Source organism: Candoia aspera, chromosome 14 (genome assembly GCF_035149785.1).
Source record: "Candoia aspera isolate rCanAsp1 chromosome 14, rCanAsp1.hap2, whole genome shotgun sequence".
In the NCBI taxonomy this organism is placed as follows: Eukaryota; Metazoa; Chordata; class Lepidosauria; order Squamata; family Boidae; genus Candoia; species Candoia aspera.
Window position 1 is genome coordinate 18,630,696 of NC_086166.1, and position 21,519 is coordinate 18,652,214.

Consider the following 21,519-nt stretch of genomic DNA (forward strand, 5'->3'; position numbering starts at 1 on the left):
GATCATTGTGATGCTGTCTGTGGGCAGCAAAGATGATCCCAATCAGCCTTATCAAGCTGCTCCCCTAGACCTTCCTCCCTTCTACCAGGACCACCATCGCTTTCCCTGATGGTCCTAGAAGTCTCTTTTACTCCATCAGAAAATTTTAATATAGTAAAATATACAAACAGGAACAAAGGAAGAGAGAAACAAATTGAAAACAAAAACATACAATTGTGTCTTCCACCCTTCTTTCTATCAAGTAATTGTCATCTTAAACTTTCCCCCAACCTCTTAGTCTCATTTTAAATCCCCAAGTCCCATAATCATCAATTTATTTTTTTTCAGCAAAAAGTTCATATAAGGGTTCCAGTCTTTAAAAAAAGTCTTCATCATTTTTTTCTCTGACCAAACTGGTCAGCTTTGCCATTTCTGCAAGTTCAGTTAATTTTATGATTGTCTTCCACTGTAGGCATGTCACTGCTTTTCCAACTTTTTGCAGGCAATAATCTTGCCACAGTTACCATATACAATATTACTTTGGTCTAGTGGTTAACTCAACAGGCTAGAAAGCAGGAGACCAAGAGGTCTGGTCCCACTTTAGGCGTGAAAGCCGGCTGGGTGACCTTGGGCCAGTCACTCCCTCTCAGCCCAACCCACCTCACAGGGTTGTTGTGGGGAAAAGAGGAGGAGGAAGGAGTGCTAGGGATGTTTGCCGCCTTGAGTTATTTATAAAAATAATAAAGGTGGGATAGAAAATAAATAAATAAAAACAATAACGCCCAGTAAAAATAATTCTGGTTTCATCAAGATATTAATCCGTAATATCTTTTGCATCATTCTATGGATTTGTACCCAATTTTCTTTTTTTTGCTTTTTCACAAGTCCTCGTCCTAGAAGTCTCTTGATTTGCTTTCAGAGTATTGTTCTTTATCCCTGCAATGTTCAGAAGCGAGACAGACATGTCTGCCCAGTTCTTGGGAGCCGAACTCAACTCCCGGACTCTGCCTTTTCCATCTTGGTTTGGGAGGACTATCCTGAGAGCTGAATAGAGAAGCAAGTGTCCTGAGTCCCCAGGGCCGTGAGATCCCGACACAGGATCAGCTTTTAAGTCCAGCGTTTTGCTGCTGCCATCTTGCAGGGCTGGGTTTTTGCAGCTGTGGGCTTTAAACGTGAGGATGGCATATACATACAGGCTGGCTGGGGAATTCTGGGAGTTGAGCTCCACACATCTTACAGCTGCTCAGGTTGAGAGACACACATCTAATACTGTATACAGTATATAAATGTGACTGGATGGCGGACATAGGGGATTCCCCAGGGCTGGGGCCGTTTCACCGGCCGCCGATCGTTGGGAACGAGCAACACACGAACACAGGGCAACCTCCCCGCGGGGCTTTTGGCCCCTTCCCCAATAGCCTGCAGCCCTCGTGACTTGAGACTGCAATTCCCACAATGCCGAGGGGCTGCTTCCGCCCTCGAGCGGACTAACCCCCATTCAGCGACGGACTACAATTCCCGGCGTACTTTGCTGTCCGCGCCTCACGCGATACGGTGTGTATCGCCCTTGATTGGGTACTGGCAATAGCCTCGACCAATGAGAAGAGAACGGGGCGGGGAGAACGACCTCGACCAGCTTCCCAGGGGGCGCTTCCTGGCCCGGCCAATGGGGGAGCGCGTTGCTGGCTGGTGCCGGCGACGTCGCGCTCTGAGGGGAGCTCGGCGGCGGCGGAGGCCCAGCATGGGCGGCCCGCGCTCCTCTCCCGCGTCTCTCCGCTGAGCAGCTGCGCCCGGCCATGGCTGGCCCCTCCCGGGACCTGCTGGCCGACGTCTTCGACGAGGCCGTGCGGAACACCTGCGATGTCGCCTCCCATTGCAAGCGGTGAAGGAGCGGCGGGGGGAGGACGCGGGCGGAGCTTGTGCGGGAGGCCCCTGTCTCGCCTGGCGCGGCTCGCCGAAGGGGGGCGGGCGGGGGCGGGGAGATTGCGGCTCGCCTGTCAGCTGGTGCAGGAGGTGGTTGCGCCTAGTCGACTCCGGGAAGCCAAGCAGGCTTGGGACTGGCTGGCCGGGATGGGAGACCACCAGGAAATCTCAGGGCTGAAGGCTAGCCTGGGAAGTCGCAAAAAACCCCAGGAGTCATTTCCGTGAGAGGAATGCAGGGACCCATCCATGGCGTCACGAAGGCTCAGGCTGGCCCAGAGGAGGCTGAGGCATTGAGCTGATATGTGGCGTGTGGGAGTTTGGCTCAGCCACTGTGGTTATAAATCCTCCTTAACGCATTCTGTGAGCTCGATCGATCGCAGTTGAAGGCAGCCCTGATTTGAGGTGGCATCTACAGGGGTTGCCTTATTTCCAGACATCTGGAAAATGCAAGGTGCAGGAAACCAGAGCCACTTGTTAAGACTGAATGAGTGAATGAACTGAAACTACTGCAAGGGCACAGGAATGCCCCTTGCTGCATCAGACCAAATGTCTAGCTTACTGTTGCTCTCTTCATTTACAAACCTGCCTTTTCTCCAAGGGCTGCTTGTGGTTTGGCCCTTGCCCATCTCCAGCTTGAGAATAGTGGCTGGCTTGATGAGCTTTGTGGCTGAAGAGAGATTTGGACCTCAGCCTCTTTACTCTTTCTCCAGCCGTCTAGCAGTCTGTTATTTATTATTTGTATTGGGGATTATAGATGACCAAAAGCTGGCTATATATCAACAGCATGACTTGGTTGCCAAAATGACAAGTACACTTTAGCCTGCATTTAGGCATATAGGTTCCAAAATCACAGTTCCACAAAGTAATAGTTCTATTCTGGATAGTACAGCCTCATGTCCTGTTTTGGGCACCCCACTTATTCAAGCAGAAGCTGGATAAATAATTATAGGGGATGCTTTAATACTGATTTCTGCCATGAGCAGGTATTCTCCCCAAACCTATTATCCTGGCTCTCTCCTTCTTGCATCCAGATATACACAAACCTGGTTTTGATCCAACGGTTTCCTCCCAGATTCATGGTCCCCAGATTTCTGTCCCCCCCCCCCGCCTCTTGAGAGCAGCAGCCTGCTTCTGAAAGTCATAAATGTTTTGAAGAGGCTCTTTGTGATATTGATATGCCATCTCTAAACATGGTATAATAATATGAATTTGCCTAATTTACTTAAAGTGCGTAAGAGCCAGTTTTCTAGATTAGATTGATATTCATATAGTCTAGAATTGTGTTTTCAACAGAGTGGGAATTCTGATTTTGTTAAAATACTGTTTTTCTTTCTGTGGTCAGGTATGCTATAAGTGTTGGCTACTGGAAAGATCCTTACATTGAATATTTTGTAAGCCATCCAAAAGAAAGGAAGGCACCTGAAATCAGCCGTGGTAGGTTATAAACAAATATGTGTCAGGGCAATTTATGTAACTCCGTGACTATATGGCAAAAGGAAGAACAGAAGAGAGGGATGGATGGGAGCTAACAAAATCATTTTCAAATGTTTTCAGAGCTGAAGTATTGTCAACTAATTGTTTCTTCTTCTTCTAAGGGTATTATGCACGGGTCCATGGAGTTGGTCGTTTACTTAAGGCTTTCTTAGAAAAGACAAAATGCAATTGCCAAATTGTAAATCTTGGTGCTGGCATGGATACTCTGTTTTGGAAATTAAAGGTGAAATAGCTTATAATGTTATCTCAAGTGTAATCTCTAATTATAATTTCTAAAAGACTTTGTTTTTTTCACCTTTATTGATTATATATGTAAGCTAGGCAAACTTGTATCCTCTAGAAAATTTGGACTTCAACAGTCATCAGCTCCATGCAACATAGCTGAAGTCAGAGGACTGTGGGACTTGTTATCCAAAACAGCTTAAGGATACCTGGTTGCTATCTTACAGGAGAAGAATGTTAAGTGTGGTTTATGTTCCAGAGAATTCTGCTGTTGTTTCTAATTCACAGCATGATATATAATGTGCAAAGCAGTTTTTGGTATATGTCAGTGAAAATGGTTTCTAGAAAATAGCGTGCAAACCACTAAACTAGGATATGGCTGAGCATTTCATGATTTACAGGGTGCACACAATAGGGCCGCTTGCAGAAGTCTGTCCACTTTTTCTGTTAGTAGTAAATCAATGATCTTAAATAGAATTGCTAAGATGAGGGAAGATCAGGCCTCCCAACACCTCTCAAGTGGATTATTGAGGTGGGGTCATTGCTTCCACCTCTTTTCCAGGTTTTTGCTCAGCATAGGTGGGGAATTATATAGCCTTGTGTGGCGCAGAGTGGTAGGCGGCAGTATTGCAACTGAAACTCTCCCCACGACCCGAGTTTGATCCCAGCAGAAGCTGGATCCTCTCTCGGGGCAGCTGGCTCAGGTTGACAACCTTCCATCCTCCCAAGGTCGGTAAAATGAGCACCCGGCTTGCTGGGGAAGGAGACGACTGGGGAAGGCAACGGCAAACCAGCCCACTCTATAGTCTGCCAAGAAAACGTCGTGAAAGCGGCATCCCCCCGAAGGGTCAGACATGACTCGGCGCTTGCACAGGGGACCTTTCACTTTCACTTATAGGTGGGGGATTAGGCATAAGAATATCGTAGGAGTAGGAGAAAGGCACGTCTAACTGTGACTCCAGAATCCCAGCCTAGCAACCTTGGAGTCACAGTCACGACCTCAAGTAAAGCTATGGGCTGATTCTTTTGCCCTCAGTGAAAACATTGGAGTCTATCTGTTTCCCCCCCTTTTCAGGATGAGAATCTTCTTCCTATGAAATACTTTGAAGTTGATTTTCCATCTGTAGTCTCAAGGAAAATCCACTACATCAAGTAAGTGCTGGGATTTTCATTATGTTTGAACAACTGAATGGATGCATTTGTCTTTGGAGAAGCAGAGAATTTTAGAGAAAAATGGTTAGAAGTGACACTAAAATAGTCACATTTTAATTAGTTGGCTTTGCTGTATAAATATATCAAGTATCACAAGGGAGTACATCTAAAATCTTACCTGCTATCCTACAAACTGCACCTTTAAGAGTGTTGCCCAGGTAAATGTGACGATACCGCCGTGAATGTTTGATGAGGGAGTTTTTGTCCATTTCTGCCTTTTGACATTTTCTATTTGCTCCAAAGCAAGAGCTCTGCAGAGCAGTTGCAGCTTTGCCAAAATTCAAGAAAGGGTGCCTTTCTTTTTGTCAATATATTGGGCAGGTAACAGTTTACAGACTTGTAGTTGCCATCACCCAAAGTTGAAGTGGATAATTTTTTTTTCTTTTTCCATTAATCTGAAATTAGGAATGTGAACTTTAATTATAATTTTATAAAGATTCCCTTTAAAGCTGTTATGATTACTTTGCAGAGGTTTGTTTAAAAAATTGAGAAGCAGGACTTCCCCTTTCATCAACTAATTGTGAGAGCAAGCTCCCACACGGTTAAGAGCAAACAGATCAATAACCAGCTCAGTCTGTTAGCGAAACAAAAAACCAGGGAATCCGCTCCTCCCGCAGCAAGGAGATAATTCCAATCCTTCGCATCACACTGCCAGAGAAAGGCAGTAAAAGAGAGAGAAGGGGATCCTGGATTCCAGTGAAAATGGTTTCACGGAAAGCCAAAGTGCTTTGGAATTATATTGTATTCTCGGGGGCATTCTAAAAATAGAATGCAAAAAAGGGTAAAAATAATTATACAGAAGCTTATAATTATAATAGATAATATTCTCTTCGCATATCCTAACTACTATAAGGTATCTAGATAGGATAGTCTTAGCTTAGAAATGCAGTCAGTCAAACAATTGTATGATGAAAAACCGATTTCATATATTGTTGGGTTTAGCTGGACAGTCAAGAGTATTGCTGTAATAATCAGAAAAATAAATATCTAGAAAGAGCACAAACATTCTTAAAACTATCTTACAACTGAAGACCTCTTAAGTAAATAAAATGTAGAAGCAAAGAAGCTTACGAAGACAAGCATGAAAATAGTTTACTTTCTAATGCATTGGTAAACTAATTATCTAGCTGAAGTGTCTGAGAGATTTCCGATAGGTTCAAGCCAAGTTAAGCCATATGTGGTTGAAGAACAGAGGTTTGTGGCCAAGTCCCGATCTGGGGAACCTAACAGCGATTCCTTATAAAACGATCATCAATTGTTCCATAGTTATTTGGTCTAATAGGATAACGTATTTGCTTGAATGTTGCTTGTGTTAAAAAAAAAAAAAAAGAATGCCTTGAAATATATGATGATGGGACTTTAAAACAAACTCAAGGTGGCTAAAAGTACTTTTAAATAAATAAAAAGAGCTGTTCAAATTAATTTCTGGCATACAGATTTGCAACAGCTCCATTGGATACATTTATTCTGAAAAATGAGGATTGCATTGTCTCTCTTCACCTTGAAACCATCTCTGTTGGCATTGCCTTTCCTGCCCAGCATTACCCACAAATGTTTGGCCCCAGAGAAAGTCCCTTTGATTCTGACAAGCACATCAGTGGCATTCAGCTTATTTTTTTTCCTGTTACTTGCTCACTTAATCCACTGCAGAAGGTGATCCTGCAGCCCACCCTCTTGGTTTGTTTTCAGAAGAGCACAGACACATTCTCTTTTTATGGTTTAGGAAAGATCACGCACTCTCTGGTGACTCATGGGCTCTCTTTTCCCTTTCTGTTTGTCCTTTACAGATCAAAACCTCCTCTATCAAAACCGATCATGGAAAGCCATTCAGGGGAGACTCTTCTCATAGGTGAGTCCCCATGAGAGCAGGCAGCTCTTCCGGACTTATTTCCCTCTCGTTCCTCCACTGGGCTTGGTGAGGATGGGATGGGATCATTGGAGGGAGCCCCCTGTTTCCTTTGGCCAGTAAGTGGCTGCCTCTCCTTGATCAAGACCAGCATAGGAAGTCACAACTACGAACGGCGGGAAAAGCTTCTACTGATTTCTTTTGTAAAATTCTGGACTAGTCCCTCCCCTAGACGCCTTCGTTGATTTTAGGATCAAGCCAGGCTTTGCTTTGTTTTTTAAAGACATAATTTTGATCTGAGCTGACCTGTTTGCTCATCCCCTGCAGTGGGATTGCTGGAGACGCCCCCCATTGTGACTGGAGATAGCTATACGAGTGAGTTTGTTCCCAGGGAGTTTCTTCTTTTCCAAGGTTTACCCATAGCTAATTTTAGGACTGGGATCAAACGTCCTTAGAAGTGCCCTTTGCCTCATGGTCCTTCTGTAGGACTGTTGCTCACAGGGCTCAGTGCTCCCAAGTCCCTCCTTTCCCATGAAACTAGATCAGCAAGCTCGGCTTGTGTCGGCAGCTGCTGAAAGGAGACCGGTTCTGAAGTCACATGGGAATGTGCCCATAAATGGGTCTGGGAACATGCTCCCTGCTTGATGACACTGTTCCAAGGGCCGTGCCCTTTCTTTTTTCCTGCCGAGTTAGATATCATCCTTGGTAAATCCCTGACTCCTTCACGTGGAGATTGATCTGTGGGTCCCCCCCACCCATCCCGGTCATTAAGCAGCATGTGATCACCACTGGTAGCTTAGCTTTTAAGAACAGCCTCGGTCGTCACATTTCTTGACCAAACCTCCAGGTTTTGTCATTCATACAAGCCCTTTGAGAAGTCTCTACAGATCTGCCTAGCGGTGCGTCTGTATGCCTCATCGTGTGGCATCATCTCCCTTGCCTGCCCGGTTGAGAAGGAGATGGGCAGCCACAGAGCTTTCTCCTTCCGCTGTTAAGTCAGGCCTCCCTGACCCCACCGCTCAGCTCCGTCCACCTCTGAACAGCCATTCTCTTGGCTTGTACCAGGATTCCCTCTGGTCTCTGTCTTGCCTGGCAGCATTTTTCGGTTGGTTTCTTCAAACCTCCACACGGTATTCTTCTCTTATCAGATGGGGTGCCCATTGAGGGTTGAGGCAGCCATGGAGAGTCCTAGTTCTCGGAGTTCTGAAAGAAAAATAAGTGTTTTTTTCCTTTTTGTAATTTACTTAGTGGGAATTTCTTTTTTCTGCAAGATCCATCAGTACTTGATCCTCTTTACAAAAATGTTTTCCCCTGCTTTGGTTTTGGCAGCAGGGTTTATCTTGGCTGGGGATGATAAATTTGTTGTTTAGATTTGATTTATTTTATGGGTGTTATAAGATGGGGTGGGCTACAAAACATTGGGAAGTAGCTTTCTAATATATATAAACAACAATAAGTAACAGCAGTGGAGAACTTAGTATTAAGTATTAAACTTAAGATAGAAACCTTTGTTACTGACAAATAATTTAAGCATTTTGCAGTTGTTTAACAATGCTATGCTTAGCTTAAATTTTAGAAGTTAAGCAACCTTATGCTTATCAACATTAACATTATAGGAACCATAATTAATATTGACATAAACCTTTTTTCTTTATCTTTAAAGGTTTGTTATCTAAATCATCAGAGTGTTAATAATCTCTAGTCAACACTGAATAAATACCACTGTATCCAAATAATATAATGTACTACTGCTGTTTTATAATAATACAATAAAACAATATTAAAAAGGGAAGGTTTGATTTATTTTATGTGTATTTTAAGGTGGGCTGGGCTGCAGAATACTGGGAAGTAGCGACCAGTTGTTTTGTGGAGGGTGGGCTAATCCCATATTTATGACATGACCTGTTCAAATGGTTTGCAGAGCTCAAGCCTGTAACTACTCTTTCTCAGCTGTCATCAAGTTGACCTTCTCTGAAGAGGGTGAAGTACAATGTTTTTGCCCTAAAATAATTTAATTTTATCTCCCTGCCTCTAAAAACAGAGGATCTGCTGCTGGCTTTAGAGTTTTCCTTTTCTGAAAAATGGGGGCATTTGAGACAGCTCTTTAGGTAGTTCTTCAGAAGGAATTGGCTGATGAAAGGTTTTGCCAACCACCTTGCCCACACTTCTTTGATGGAGGGGAAAAGGGGCCTCAGGGGGAGGAACCCCGATATCTGCCAGGTTCCTTACTTGATTCTTACTCCCCTCGGATGAGGAGCACTTAAAAATGGCTTTCCCCCGCTGATTCCTCTGCAGATCCACACAGTCTAGATTCCAGCCGATACGCCATTATTGGAGGAGATCTTCGAGACCTGCCCAAACTAGAGGAAAAGCTGAAGAAATGCCACATCAATCCAGAGTAAGAGGGAATCGGGAGTCCCCGCCGCTGTCTTTAGGGGTCCCAGCTCTGGTTAATGTGGGTGCAGCGGGGACTGCGTTCAGTATTGTACCCTCCCCGACCCGCTTCCCTCTAGATGGATAAGGACTGCAGCCCCCAGCCTTCCCGACCTTCTTGGAGTTGTAATCCATGCACACTTGGAGGGTTGCTGGCTGCAACATTTTCTTGAACTTTGCTGAGAATCAGCCAAAATCCCTGTTCATACTTCCCATGCCCAGAATTCTCAGCAATGCTCACACTGGCATTGAATTGGGGGATTTTGAAGGCATCAGGCACACAGCTGGGGTGGTCAATAGGGCTTCTAAGAAGTGTTCAGTGGTATTCCAGTGGGCAGTTCAGTGCACATCCCACAGGCTCATACAGAGCGAGCCGGGACGTGGCGGGCACATTGTGGAGCGGCATCTGCTGACCAAGGCCTTTCATCCCGCTTCTTCCACCTGCCCACAGAACTTCCCTGTGTGGGATTCCTTTTGTTTCTAGCAGACTTTTTTCCCATTTGCTTATCTAAATTTACGTAGCTGCCCATCTCATTTATATGACTCTTCAGTTACCAGTATTTAAAAGTAGCCCCAGGGTAAAAACTGCTCCATGGATTGCCCTAGGCCAGCATGGTTAGAAGCATCGTTTCTGCTTGCGAAGAACGCAGGGGGGGCTGTCTGAGCCTCTGCCTTCTTGCTGCTCAGGGTGCAGAGCCCTCAGTGCTGCCTGCCGTGACCTGAGGTGCCACTGGGTTCAGTCCAAGGCCCTGGGTGAATCGGTGGCGAGAAGCAGTGCCAGATGCGCAATCCCAGTTGAATGCGATGAAAACAGCAATTTTAACAGTGCAGTCAGTGACTCTGGGCTGCAGGCCTCTAACATTCTTCTGGCCTGTGAAGATGTTTGACCTGGTGAATCGGGATGTCACAGTCTGTTGTCCAAATAAAGCATTTTCCCGGAATGTAGGAAGAATTGCGTATGACTGACAAAGAAAAAGGATGAAGGTTTTACCTTTCTGAGAACTTGCTCTGGTTTCTTCTGTGTTTTCAGTGTCCCTGACTTGAAGAACACACAACACAATCAGTGGTAATAGGTGACAGTAGATCTTGTTCTGCTTAGCAGCTTAGAATCCTAGACTTGGAGGAGACCCCTAAGTCCAACTCTGTGCTTCAGGCATCTCTCCAAATTAAACTTTCTCAGGCTGATGCCTTTCTGGCCTCCTCTTGAGCCTGTTCATCTCTAGGCTACGGGTTCTGATGCTGCCTTGGTTCTTGCTGCTGTTCATGCCCAGGCACACTGGGATATGGAATTGGCTAGGGAAAAACAGAAAAGTTGTCTTTCCCGTTCCAAAGGATCAGCCAGGACTGAACTAATCACATCAGCACAGGGCCTGGTTACTTGAGGGATCCCCTGTCTCCTGTCATATCAGCCTGGCTGGTTTGGACTGACAGAGTGGGTGTGTTCCGGGTCCCTTCAGTTAAACAGTGTTGTCTATCGGGGCCCAGAAAGTGCACCTTCTCTGTCATGGCGCCTGCCCTCTGGAACGAGGTTCCCCCGGATATCCGTGCGGCTCCCACCTGGATGGCAGTCAGGAAAGCCTTAAAGGCCTGGCTCTTCTCCCAGGCCTGGCTAGGGTGGGTGGGGGTCCTGCTGGATTGTGTGTAGGGGTAGTTATCCAGACCCGCCATCATTTTTTGTTGTTTACTCTTTTATTCTTTTTCATTTATCATATTCTGCTTTTATGTTGTTGGTTTTATTGTATGCTGCCCAGAGTCAAGTGGTGTCTAAATCAAATTAAATTAAATTAATGTTGTGGAAAGTGCCTTTCTGTACACACAAAACAATCTTTTATGGACTTCTAGTACCCTGAATTGAAGATGGAAAAAAACCTGAATTCTCTTTATCCCTTGCCCTCACTTCTTTTCCTGTTTAACAGTTTGCCAACCCTCCTGCTGGCGGAATGTGTGCTGATCTACATGACCACAGAGCATTCGACCTGCCTCATCAAGTGGGTGGGAGGCATGTTTCGATCTGCCATGTTTATCAACTATGAGCAGGTAAGCCGAGGCTGCTCCGCTGCCCATTATTCTTCGTGTCTGGGTTTCTGCTTTGCTTTTTTGCATTGCTTCCCACAGTACAGGAGCCAAGCTCTTCTCAAACAGGGATAATTATTCTTTATTGAGAAGAAGAGCTGCTGAGTCAGAGGTGGTTGAACTCAAGGAAATAGCACTCGGAGCAGTCTTACCTTTTATTAAATATTAATCCATTGGTTCTTATCACGCTGGCATTTGAATGGTGGTGCAAGCTGCTTCCTTATAAAAAGGAGAAACTGCTCACTGGAGGAAAAATGCAGGTGACAGATTTGATACTCCACTTTTGGGTATGAATCCAGTTGAAGCTGGAAATGAAAACACTGGGATAAGTTTGTAGTGATCCAGTGCGACAAACCCTTTTCTCATCGGATTGCTGGCTTTCCGTTTAGGAAATATTTCCAATTTTCAGTGTCACTAGAATGACCTCTTTGCAAATCGGAGTGGGATGGCAGTCACTTGGGGTAACGCTCAGTTGCTCTGTGGGCATCATCATCATCATCATCTTTATGGTACCCAGCAGTTGTAAAATGCCGTGGTTTCCTGCAGGTATTGGGATCCCACTGCTTTGCATTTTGGGGTGGGAAGAAATTATCTTTTTCAGTCCCATAAAAAGGAAACCAGGTTCTGCCATTTGTCTGCATTTATTGAGGCCTGAGCAGAGCTGAGTTTCGGACATTCCACCTAGCAGGAAGCTCTGGTGCACAAGCCCTCGTTGGATATTGCTGTTCGCTTAAATCACAAGTCTAGAAGAACAGTCTAAAGCTACTAATTTGATGCCTGCTGTCTCAGCGCGCAGCGTGTTTGCTGTTTCCAGCTGGGGGTGGGGAGAATCTGGTTTCTAGGCGTGCATCTAAGGATGAAAGAGAATCTGGGGGCAAAGATAAAAGGTATGTGTATAGCAGGACTGTGCACCCTTTGAATATTGGGCGATGGCAGCATCTTTCTACTTTCGCAAAAGCAGCCAGACATTCCAGGGTTCCCCGTGAACCTGAAAAAGGATGCTGCCCTTTTAAGAGCCATCTTAAATTTAACGAGTCAACTCTGTAATGCCTTGTTTTGGGCTCATGCTGAACCCTGAAAAAGCTGGGGCTGCTCTAATGAATTTCAGAGAAGTGAGGCCCAAAGCCCCTCTCCCACTCTGTTTCTGGAGTGGGCGCAGTTGCCTGTCTGCTTGTTTGTGCACTTGTGCCCTGAACGGAGAGATGGTGGGCTTCTTTGTGGTGTCCTTTCCAGGTGAATATGGCTGATCGCTTTGGACAGATCATGATTGAGAACTTGCAGAGCAAGCAGTGCGAGTTGGTTGGTGCAGACGCTTGCAGATCTCTGGATACCCAGGTCAGGCATCCTGGACGACGGGACTCAGATTGGTGAACCCCCAGTGAAGGAGGAGGGCTTTGCCTGGGCTGTAGTGCCTGCATTTGGGTGTAGTCATGCCAGGTCATATCTCCGCCCTGCGCTTCTTAATGTTCCGCCCCGTAGCAGGCCTTGCTCTGGAGAGCTGCTGTGCTGGCGAACAGGGGATTGCTCCCACTGACCTAGCGGGGAGACACGGGACACCATACAGAAGCCAAGCGGATGCCCTTGTGGCGCATCTTGGGCTGGGAGCGGCACCGTTTTTGTCCTTGGAACTGTAGCGCCGGACAGGGCCATTTAGGCTGCTGAGTCTGGCCCCCACAGAGGGAGTCCCCGAGAGGTGGCAGCTCTGTGCTTCCTTACGCGTCAACTCCCCTGTTGAGCTCTTCTTTCTGTTAGAAAATTTTTTGTGACGTTCAACCAGGTTCTGCTTTCCTAGAATTCTTCTCCATTATTGGAGGTCCTGCCCTCTGGAAAGATGGAGAACAGGTCTTGATGGTTTTCTGTGTGACATGCTTTCAGATACTTAAAGAGGGCTGTCATATCCCCCAGAGTTTTCCCAGATCCCTCAGTCTGTTAACTCCTGCTGTGGTAACATCCTTTTCCAGGAGCGTTCAGACACACTGCCTGGCAGGCTGTTCTGGCATCTTGCCCGGTTCGGATATGAAGCTGACTGGTGTGGAACCTTTTGAGGGCTTTATCTTCCCTTTGAGTCCTGGAGAATCTGCCTAAAATGGGTTCTTCTATTGCATTTTGTTCACAGAAGGAACGATTCCTGCTACTCGGCTGGGAAACAGTAAACGCTCTCGATATGCTGAAGGTCTACCAGAGTTTGCCATCGGAGGATATCAGAAGGTAACCCCTCTTCACTCACATCGATTAATTCACTTGCTCTTTTTTACCGAAAGGGAGGGAAAGAGCATGTGTGTTTGTATATTTGTTCACATACAGGATATGAGAGCCAGTTTGGTGTGGCAGTTTAGGTGCTTGCCTAGAAACCAGGAGGCTGTAAGTTCTAGGTGCCTTTGGCATGGAAGACAGCTGGGTGACTTGGGGCCAGTCACTCTCTCATCCTGACCTACCTCACAGGGTGGTGGTTGTGGGAAAAACAGGAGGCAAGAGTATTAGGGGTAGTGGTGAAGGTGCTGGACTAGGAAGCGCTGACCTGCACTGAATCAGCATGGTAGATTATGGTGCATAACCTTCAGTGAAAAGGCCTTCCTCCGGCTATGGTTTGCGTCAGGGTGATGATGTTGACAGAGACAGTGACGATAGATGAGGATGATGATAATACAGTCTCTGTACTAAAAATATGTAGAGTATGTTTATGTTATAGGGTGATCCCTCACATGTTTGTTTACAATAGAAACAGATGGCAAATAGCAGTGAATCAGTCAGATGCTTGGTGAACGTAGCTGGAAGTGCTCTGACCTTAAGTCCTCCCAGCCTGACCATACTAAAGGACAGGCCACAGAGTAAGGCACCTGATGCTTATCTGAAGGTCCAAGCTGACTTGAATGAGGGATTGTAGAACTTGAATTAGCCTTGTTCCAAAGCCGGTGGTGGCATTTGAAATTGAATTTGGAAGTAGATGGGTAGCAATGTACCTGATGTTAAACTGATGTATTTTTAAGTTGCCTAGCCCCCCTCCCCCCAAAAAAACCTGCCAAGCCTAGAATACAAGAATAATGTAGTTGGGGTTTAACCAACGCGTGTGTGAGAGAGGCCCCGTGTACTCTCTCCAGGTGAGGCTGAATTGGTGCACCAGACTGAGTGAACAAAAGCCATTTCTACCTGTTGAGCTCAGCTTGGTCTCCATAGAAAACAAATGGATCAAGGAGTGTCTCCAGAATGTGTGTCCAATCCTTCTGAGTGCTGATGATTCTTTGGCCCGACCTTGAGTGATACATCTCAGAGGATCCATGTAGATGTTAAAAAGCAGGAAAGGCTGAATCCAGAATTATCCTAGAAACAAAGAGTTATGGAGTGGAAATTAATCCTGAAATACTCCCTGGTTTTGTAGCATTTTGCTCCAGCAAGCCAACGTTTTACACCCACCTAAAAGTGAGTACAGAAGCTGCAGACCACCCAAGAACCAATATGGCCCTACTGGCCCCAGCTGGCACCAAAGTACTGGTTTTATAGTTTTATACTTTTTGTTCCAGTAAGCCTGAGTTGAGTATCCTAGTAATTAAGAGGTACAGAAATGTCAAATCAGGATTCAGAGGAAACATCTAAAAACTCAACATTGTTATATTCACCCCAAACTAGGAATGTGCAGAACTCACTGATAACTTCAGGAAACTGCCCCCGGAACGACATGGTCTGGAGGGGGAACGGAACATTCCAGAATTCAACGGAACGTTCTGTTCCTGAATTGGTGAGTTTGCACATCCACATCCACAACCAAAACCTTTGCCAAAGTTTTTTGCGGTTTGTTCCATCAAGCCCAGGTTTTCTATCTCTTCCTCCTCTAAAAGTGGGTAACTGACAGTCATAGGATATAGAACTTGTATTTTTTTTTATGAACGGCAAACATTAGATGGTTTTCCTAGATAAGAATACTGAAAAGTAAGTGAGCTGTAGAGCAGATTTTGACGACAGGATCATAATGGACAGGATATTAAGTCCCATAAGTTGCACCTAGCACTAATGCTGCTTTATTGAGAGCTCTTCCACCAAAGTCAAATTCCTTGTATGTCTAACCATACTTGGCCAATGAAGTATTCGGTTCGGTTCTGTTCGGTTCTGTTCTGACTGATGCATACATTAATAGAAGTGTTGGAAAAAATGAATACTTCATGATCTGGGAATGAATTTTAGTCTTAGTGCCAGGGAGGAAGAGAGCAATTGCTCTATTCAGAGAAGTTTAACTCTTCGTCCCTCTTGGCTGCGTATCTGATATATTGGGAAGCAATTATGTTAGCCGAGAATAATTAAATATTGGCCCATTGGTATAGAAGCGGGGTGCAATGAAACCTTGCTCTAACGGGATAATTTGGAGGCGGAGATGTCTGCTATTCACAAATGTCTGTTAAATAGAACAGAGGCATGTAATTGCTGCAATTTATGTTCTTGTTGGAGGAAAATTCTGAGAGTGCCTTGGACTGCAAGAAGATCAAACCAGTCCATCCTGCAGGAAATAAAGCCAGACTGCTCACTTGAGGGAATGATATTGAAGGCAAAACTGAAATACTTTGGCCACATCATGAGAAGACGGGACACCCTGGAGAAGATGCTGATGCTAGGGAGAGTGGAGGGCAAAAGGAAGAGGGGCCAACCAAGGGCAAGATGGATGGATGATATTCTGGAGGTGACGGACTCGTCCCTGGGGGAGCTGGGGGTGTTGACGACCGACAGGAAGCTCTGGCGTGGGCTGGTCCATGAAGTCACGAAGAGTCGGAAGCGACTGAACGAGTAAACAACAACAACATGTTCTTTGGGTGATGATTCTGTGGTGCAAGCTACTTTACAAATGATACAAATGCATTCACATTTAAGGTTTTATTGTTACTACTATAGGAGCAATGGCTCAACATTGTCATAAGAGTTTGTAAAGTTATGTTCGGTTTACTCCGTATAGGCTCAGATCAGACAATTGCATTGATAGTTTTTTAAAAGGAATTGCTAGATTTGCAGTTCCAGGAGTGTCCCATGTTACCATGGCTTTTTCTTGGGCTCAGCATAACTGTGAGACTTGGCCGAAGCTAATGGAATGACCCTGGGATTTGGCAGTCTCTCTCATCCTCAAAACAAACAACCTTGTAAAATTAAAAACACAGAAAAGTAAAAGCATGTTTTTAAGAAGTTGCTGGTGACTCTGCTGGAACAGTTTTATGGCGCCTCATTAGTAGTATAATGCTTTAAAAAGGTACGCGTCTGAGAAGTTTGTGCCTATCTAAATATAATAAGGGAAAAGAATAACTGGATTTATAAACTGAACTATATTACTTCTTAATCTGTAGATTGAGTTTATACTTAGATAAGTATTTTGATTAAATCTGTCCAGGGCTGATGAGAAACACATTTTTTAATGAATTTGAGCCTGATCAAAAGCCAGATTTTTATAGTGAGCTTTTATTGTTGAAAACCTATTTTGAGTAACATGGCTGCTTAATGTTTTAAAATACTGAATGAAAATGGTCAGTAGGGCCATACTGATTTTGGGGTGCTCTGTAGCTAATACATAGTTCATGTCAGTTACCTACTCTGGGGAGGGAATGAAACCTGAAAATGCTGGAACAAAAATGAACAGAACCAGTACAAAACTTTGACACAGGTATTTGATAAATACAGCAATGTTGGGGTATGTGTGAGGTGCTTCCTTTGACCCCCAATTTCAGATGTCCTAATCAGGGGGGTACCAGCTGGGCTTTGTGGAGCAAAACTTTGGCTGTGCTGGTTTTATGGTATTCTGTAGCTCCCCACAGAGGGCATGTCGGTTAGCCACTCTGGGTTGTGGTTCAAAATCTGCGTTTGGTGGAATAAAATGGTGTAAAACTTTAGAGTAGGTTTTGGGTGGAAACCAAATTTCAGGATTTTTTGCTTGTTTATTTGATCTATCGAGATGGCTGTCCGACTCACAGATGGCGATGTGACAGTTCAGAGGCACCACCAGACCACCGGTTTGGGCTCCTTGGACTGGCCGCCATAGAAGTTCTGAAACTTCTGGCTCCCTCCGTAGTCGGGTCCTTTGCGGTGGGCTGATGCGTGAAAGGGGGCCTGGCTCAAAGCTTCCGCATCAGCCTTGGCCCTGTGTAGGAATTTGAACCTGGCTCCAGTCCATCTTTCTAGCTCCTTTCTCTCTCTGTGCAGTTTGGGTCTGCTGCAGTCTGTCCTGTCTTCTTCTTCCTTCCAGAATAGAGGCACTTGAGTTCCTGGATGAGAAGGAGCCCTTTGAGCAGCTTATGCAACATTACTGCCTGTGCTGGGCCGTCAAGGATTCCCAGAACTTAGGTATGGCCCTCCGTCTTGCCTCTTGCTTTGGAGCGGGGAAGGACCAGTACGGGCTGCCTGCGAGATCATGGACCTTTTCTGACCAGGGGCTCTGGGGAGAACACACTGACCCCATTGTCTGTTTTCTCTCTCCTGTTCTTAGGAAAGCACAATTCTGACTGTAGCGCTTCAATTTTACCAGTGCCAGATGTGTGTAGTGCAAACAGGGACAGCAGCGATGTTTCAAACGTTCTACAAGCCACCTCTTAAACTTATATTTTATCTAATGCTCAAAGTGCGGCTGAATACCCGGGTGGGAGAAAATGGGATCGGCCAGTTCTCTATGATTCTCCTGCACTTGGTCAGCAAAAGGGAGCTCCCTCTGATTCTTCAAAGACCTCTGCAGTAGAGATGACACACACATGCATGTGTGTGTGTGTGTGTGTGTGTGTGAGATTATAACTTTCCTCCAGGAGCTCAAAGGGGAGTACATGGCACTTGCTTCAGAATTTTTCCAAAATGGTAATCCTGTGGGATTTGTTGGGCTGAGCGATTCAGCCAGCGGGGGCCTCCATGGTCCAACACCTTAATACCAGAAGAATTCTTTCTCCACAGGGCCGGGAAAAACAGGGCAATGTGACGCATCTGTTGGATTCAGTCGGAAGATGGGGGGGGGCACTTGGGATGGGAGGGGAAAGCTAGTTGAGTGGATGGGTGCAGGGAACTGTGGCCTGTGATTGGGTCGTCCTGCCAGTAGACCTGCCAAGTCAGGTAATTGGTTGTGGTTGCGTAGAAGCAACTGGCAACTTGGCCTGTTTGTGCCTAGTGAGGGGGTGCAGAAAAGACGGCCATTTCCCACTCGTACCTTTCTAGGTAAGAAGTGGGAAATCCTGCGGGAACTGCTGGATGGGAAGCTCAGCGCTTCCTGGCATGGGCATGTATTTGCCGTGATCTCTGCTAAGCCTTCCGTTGATTAGACAGTCCGGTGTTTTGTTCACGTTCTTGGCTTTCAGCTGGAGCAGTTGTGCTGCAGAGAGATGAACAGCTCGAAGGTGGGCCGGTCCCAGGGTGGCTGCCTCCGTTGGCTTGACTGCTGCTGTGTGGTCCTGCTGAGGTGGCCTCGGCAGTAGAATGTTTAGGGGTACATCTGAACTGGAGAGTAGGACATACCACACTGAAGGTCAGATGGGTTTATTGATGGTGCTGGAGACAAAAATGGGTCTAAAGGGGGGTGGAGTTAGGGTCCCTCTTTGTCAGTTTATGCAAATTAGCAAATACATGTGAATTGATTTAGCAGCCAGGGGTTTCGTTGAATATAACGTATCACGAGCATTTTGTCATGATATCCTCATGGCCACGTAGAGCCTGTTTGATGGGCACTTCCTGTGCTGTTCTTTTTTGGGTACAAGAAACAAGGTGGAATTACTAGATTGGGAAGGTGCATCCTCTTCTGACTGCTCCTTGTTAGCAGCTGGTCTTTTTCAGGTTCTGATCACACCAGTTTCTGCTTCATACCATTGGGGTTTCTTTTTCTGGATTCTTAAATACATTAAGCCAAAACAGTGTGGCTGGGCCAAAAGCTCAAAGATCCTAGTCATATAGTATCTAAAATGAACTGATGCTACTGTGACCTCTTTGGGGAGGGACAGAAAAAATGGATGTAGCCATTGGACTCTGCAGTCCTTCCAAGACTCTGTTGTGAAGTCTTCCAGTCACGCTTGAGGATCTACATGCAGAGGAAGTTTCAACACCCCTGGATTTACTGTGGGTGGATTAAAGGATTTCCACCATTGTTCAGGTCATTCTGACAGTGTTTGAACAGCTGAGAAATGTGCTTGGATGTCCACTTTATTCACTAGCTGCCAGCTTGACTTGGAACTCCAGATCTAACTATGCCTCTTGGTTACCAATCTCATCTGTTTTTCCGATGCCTGGCTGTATGGCATACGTTTGCGTGCTGCTTCCCTGAAAGCAGGGGGAAGGGGATCCTTCTGTCGCCTTTTCCTGGTGAAGTTTGGGTCCTCTTTAATCCGCTGTTACTTTGTGCCAGGACCAAGCCAGGTAGACACAGCTGTGCCTGGAGGCACGTGTCAGGGTTTTTCAGACTGTGTTGGGGGGACCCCAAGGGTTCTGTGAGAGTCTGATGGGCTTCCAAGAGACTAAGGGCAAAAAAAGTTCACTCAGACACATAAAATTTTCTGTCACTAGAGCTTTGTCTCTTCATCAAGGTTTTTGGGAAATATTTTTTTAACTAACAGATCCTTCTGCTTGAAAAAGTTGGAAACCTCTGATTTCTCTCCCTGTCTTTCTACAGGCCTTGCAGACATTATTCTGTGATGCGTTTGCTCCAGTGGAGCTCCAGGTGAATCTGCTGCCCCCTCCTGGTGGGCCTCTGCATGCATCCGCTGCCCGATCCCTCCCTTGAAGGCGCCTGCAGGTGAATGTGAGCACTGGAGCCTTGGCTAGTGCCCTCCTCTTCTTTCCCCCATTCGTGGCACGTGGCAACCTTTTGAATAAATTACTCTTTTTGTGAGCAGCTGAAAAACAAGCAAGTCTCTCTCCCTTTTCTTGGGATTTTTTTAAAAAAACCCATTATGAATAGAAAAGGATTCTGGTTCCTCCTAGACGTACAAGTGATGTTCTTGCCTCCTTGTTCCACTGGGTCCTTCAGAACCGGGCAGAGGATTTAAACTGGGGCAGGGAAGAGGGATCCTGTTTGCTGTCAGCAATCCTTAGAGGTCCTTCTTCCCCCTGGAATCTTGCATTTCTTTTATTTTGTGAAATGCTGTTCCTGGTGCATTTCCACCCTCTTCTGCTGTGAGTTTATTGGTATCTTCTGTGGGAATTTGCTTTTTTTTCTCTTTTTTGTCAAAAGAGAGCTGGCTTCAGTTCAGGAAGATCTCTTGTTGAGGCGGAAAATTCTGTTGGCCCTGAGCTGCAGCTTTTTGTGGCTGTATTGAAACGTGCTCCTGACTCTGCAAGGGTTAATAAATGGTGAATTTTTGTAAAGTCGCGTCATGCTTTTTTTGCCAACTCAAATAAACATTTGGTTAAACAAGACTCGGGGGTCCCCAATGCAGTTTATGCCCAAAGGGCCAGACGGCACTGTCCTCCAGACATTTGCTCCCTAGGAAATGGGGTGATTTCCCTTCGTTTGTCCTGGAGGAGAGCCCCTCCCTCCACCCAGACCCTTGAGGTAGCACCTCCCGGTAATTTTCCTCCCTCTGTGACTTAGTCCTGTGCTTGGTCGTCTGACCCATTTTCTAATTTCCCCCTTCAAAGAATTTTCCCCCTCGCAGAGCGGAGAGATTGCTTAAACAAGCTTTCTCTTCCCAAACTGCTTTCTTCCCCAGCCCAGAGCTCCCCTGAAAGGTGCTAACCACAAATTAATTAGGACCCAAGACCCTAATTGGTCTCACCCTAAAGGCTTTCTTCTGCCTCCTCAGTGGCTCGCTAAGCAAGCAGCTGGTGCTGAGGTGTTCCCTTCAATGCCCCTTGATTTACAGCAACCCAGAAAAATGGTGAGGCACAATTTCTTACATTGACAGGTATGAGGGGGGTGGCTATCCCTGTTAAGCTCATGAAAATGACCCTCTCCACTGGCAAAGGACCACCTTTTGATGGCTGAGTCTGTATTACCACAGTCCCCGAATACATGGTCATGGCCCCCCATCACTCCTTCGCCTTACTTCTCTCGTCACCTTTCTTTTTCTGTGTTGAGGGGGTGGTCTCATTTGGGTCCAGGCGGTACCATGCGGCAGCCGTCTGCGAAGGGTGCAAGCTGGCCCCTTGGATGACCATGGCTGGAGCCCGCCCTTGCTTGGCTGCTGCTTGTCGACCTGGTTCTGGCCCACCAAGCGGGGGGATTTTCAGTGGCTCCGGTGTAAGTAAGTAAGAACACGCCTCTTAATTCTGGGTCTGCAAAATGGCTCATGACGGTCTAAGCCCAGAGTTCAGTGGAGCAGGTGCAGGTTGCTTCTCCTCCTCTCAAGAGCACGGATTGTTTTGGTCCTGACATCTGCTCTGCTTGTGGGGTTTCTCCGGGGAGC

General features: G+C 46.0%; 1 protein-coding gene across 4 annotated transcripts; it reads left to right on the forward strand.

The window, feature by feature from the left end:
* The first annotated feature begins 1,672 nt into the window (after positions 1 to 1,672).
* On the forward strand, positions 1,673 to 20,479 carry LCMT1 (leucine carboxyl methyltransferase 1). Of its 4 annotated transcripts, none has more exons than XR_010068728.1 (12): positions 1,675 to 1,861; positions 3,245 to 3,336; positions 3,498 to 3,619; positions 4,694 to 4,770; positions 6,618 to 6,679; positions 8,972 to 9,074; positions 11,026 to 11,146; positions 12,416 to 12,517; positions 13,299 to 13,390; positions 14,807 to 14,915; positions 17,394 to 17,491; positions 19,785 to 20,479. XR_010068728.1 is itself a non-coding variant. In XM_063315266.1 (11 exons), exons 1-11 carry the CDS (start codon positions 1,776 to 1,778, stop codon positions 19,805 to 19,807), a joined length of 978 nt encoding a protein of 325 aa, XP_063171336.1. In that variant the 5' UTR covers positions 1,679 to 1,775; the 3' UTR covers positions 19,808 to 20,479. The 4 variants fall into 4 exon arrangements, 2 of the variants coding, with proteins under 2 accessions (XP_063171335.1, XP_063171336.1); XR_010068729.1 differs by lacking the exon at positions 19,785 to 20,479 and adding an exon at positions 14,559 to 14,599 and having other exon boundaries at positions 17,394 to 17,487; XM_063315266.1 differs by lacking the exon at positions 14,807 to 14,915 and having other exon boundaries at positions 1,679 to 1,861.
* Positions 20,480 to 21,519: the final 1,040 nt, after the last annotated feature.